This window comes from Pygoscelis adeliae, unplaced genomic scaffold, assembly GCF_000699105.1.
Source record: "Pygoscelis adeliae isolate BGI_AS28 unplaced genomic scaffold, ASM69910v1 Scaffold242, whole genome shotgun sequence".
In the NCBI taxonomy this organism is placed as follows: Eukaryota; Metazoa; Chordata; class Aves; order Sphenisciformes; family Spheniscidae; genus Pygoscelis; species Pygoscelis adeliae.
In genome coordinates, this window is record NW_008824369.1 from 1,474,026 (window position 1) to 1,474,527 (window position 502).

Consider the following 502-nt stretch of genomic DNA (forward strand, 5'->3'; position numbering starts at 1 on the left):
GTAATAAAAAGAGAGAGAAATCGTGAACAGATGGCTTTATATATTGCAATGCCGCTGGCATTGTTTTCCTATTGATTTTCAAGGCTCGGTCCGGTGCTTTTTAAATTTTTTTTTCCTTCCCCCCCCCTCCCCCTCCTAAGTTCTTGATGATACTGAGAAATGAGGACCTATTGTTTTTAGCCTGTTTATTTCTCGGCGCCTATGGAGATAACTTTATTGACTTGATCGCTCGCTTCCCGATCCGAACGGAGAAAGCCAAAGCCCCGGGGGGGGGCTGGAAGACCCACGCCCGCCCGGGCTTTTTCCGCGAAAGCGCTCCCGACCGACCCCGCCGCCTGCCCTCCCTCCCCCTCCCCCGGTAATCTATCAGCCGCCCCGGCCATGAAAATGCTCCTGGTCCGCAAGTTCCGGGTGCTGATCCTCATGGTGTTCCTCGTCGCCTGCACCATGCACATCATGATCGACCTGCTGCCGCGGCTGGAGCGGCGGGGGACCGAGGGCC

The 502-nt window shown here is 55.8% G+C and overlaps 1 protein-coding gene across 1 annotated transcript in view; it reads left to right on the forward strand.

The window, feature by feature from the left end:
- Positions 1–381: 381 nt before the first annotated feature.
- The window catches only part of FAM20C (family with sequence similarity 20, member C), a 62,253-nt gene continuing 62,132 nt past the window's right edge, over positions 382–502 (forward strand). The window contains exon 1 of the mRNA XM_009320056.1: positions 382–485. Within this exon, the coding sequence (XP_009318331.1) occupies positions 382–485 (104 nt within the window). The remainder of the gene's footprint in view (positions 486–502) is intronic.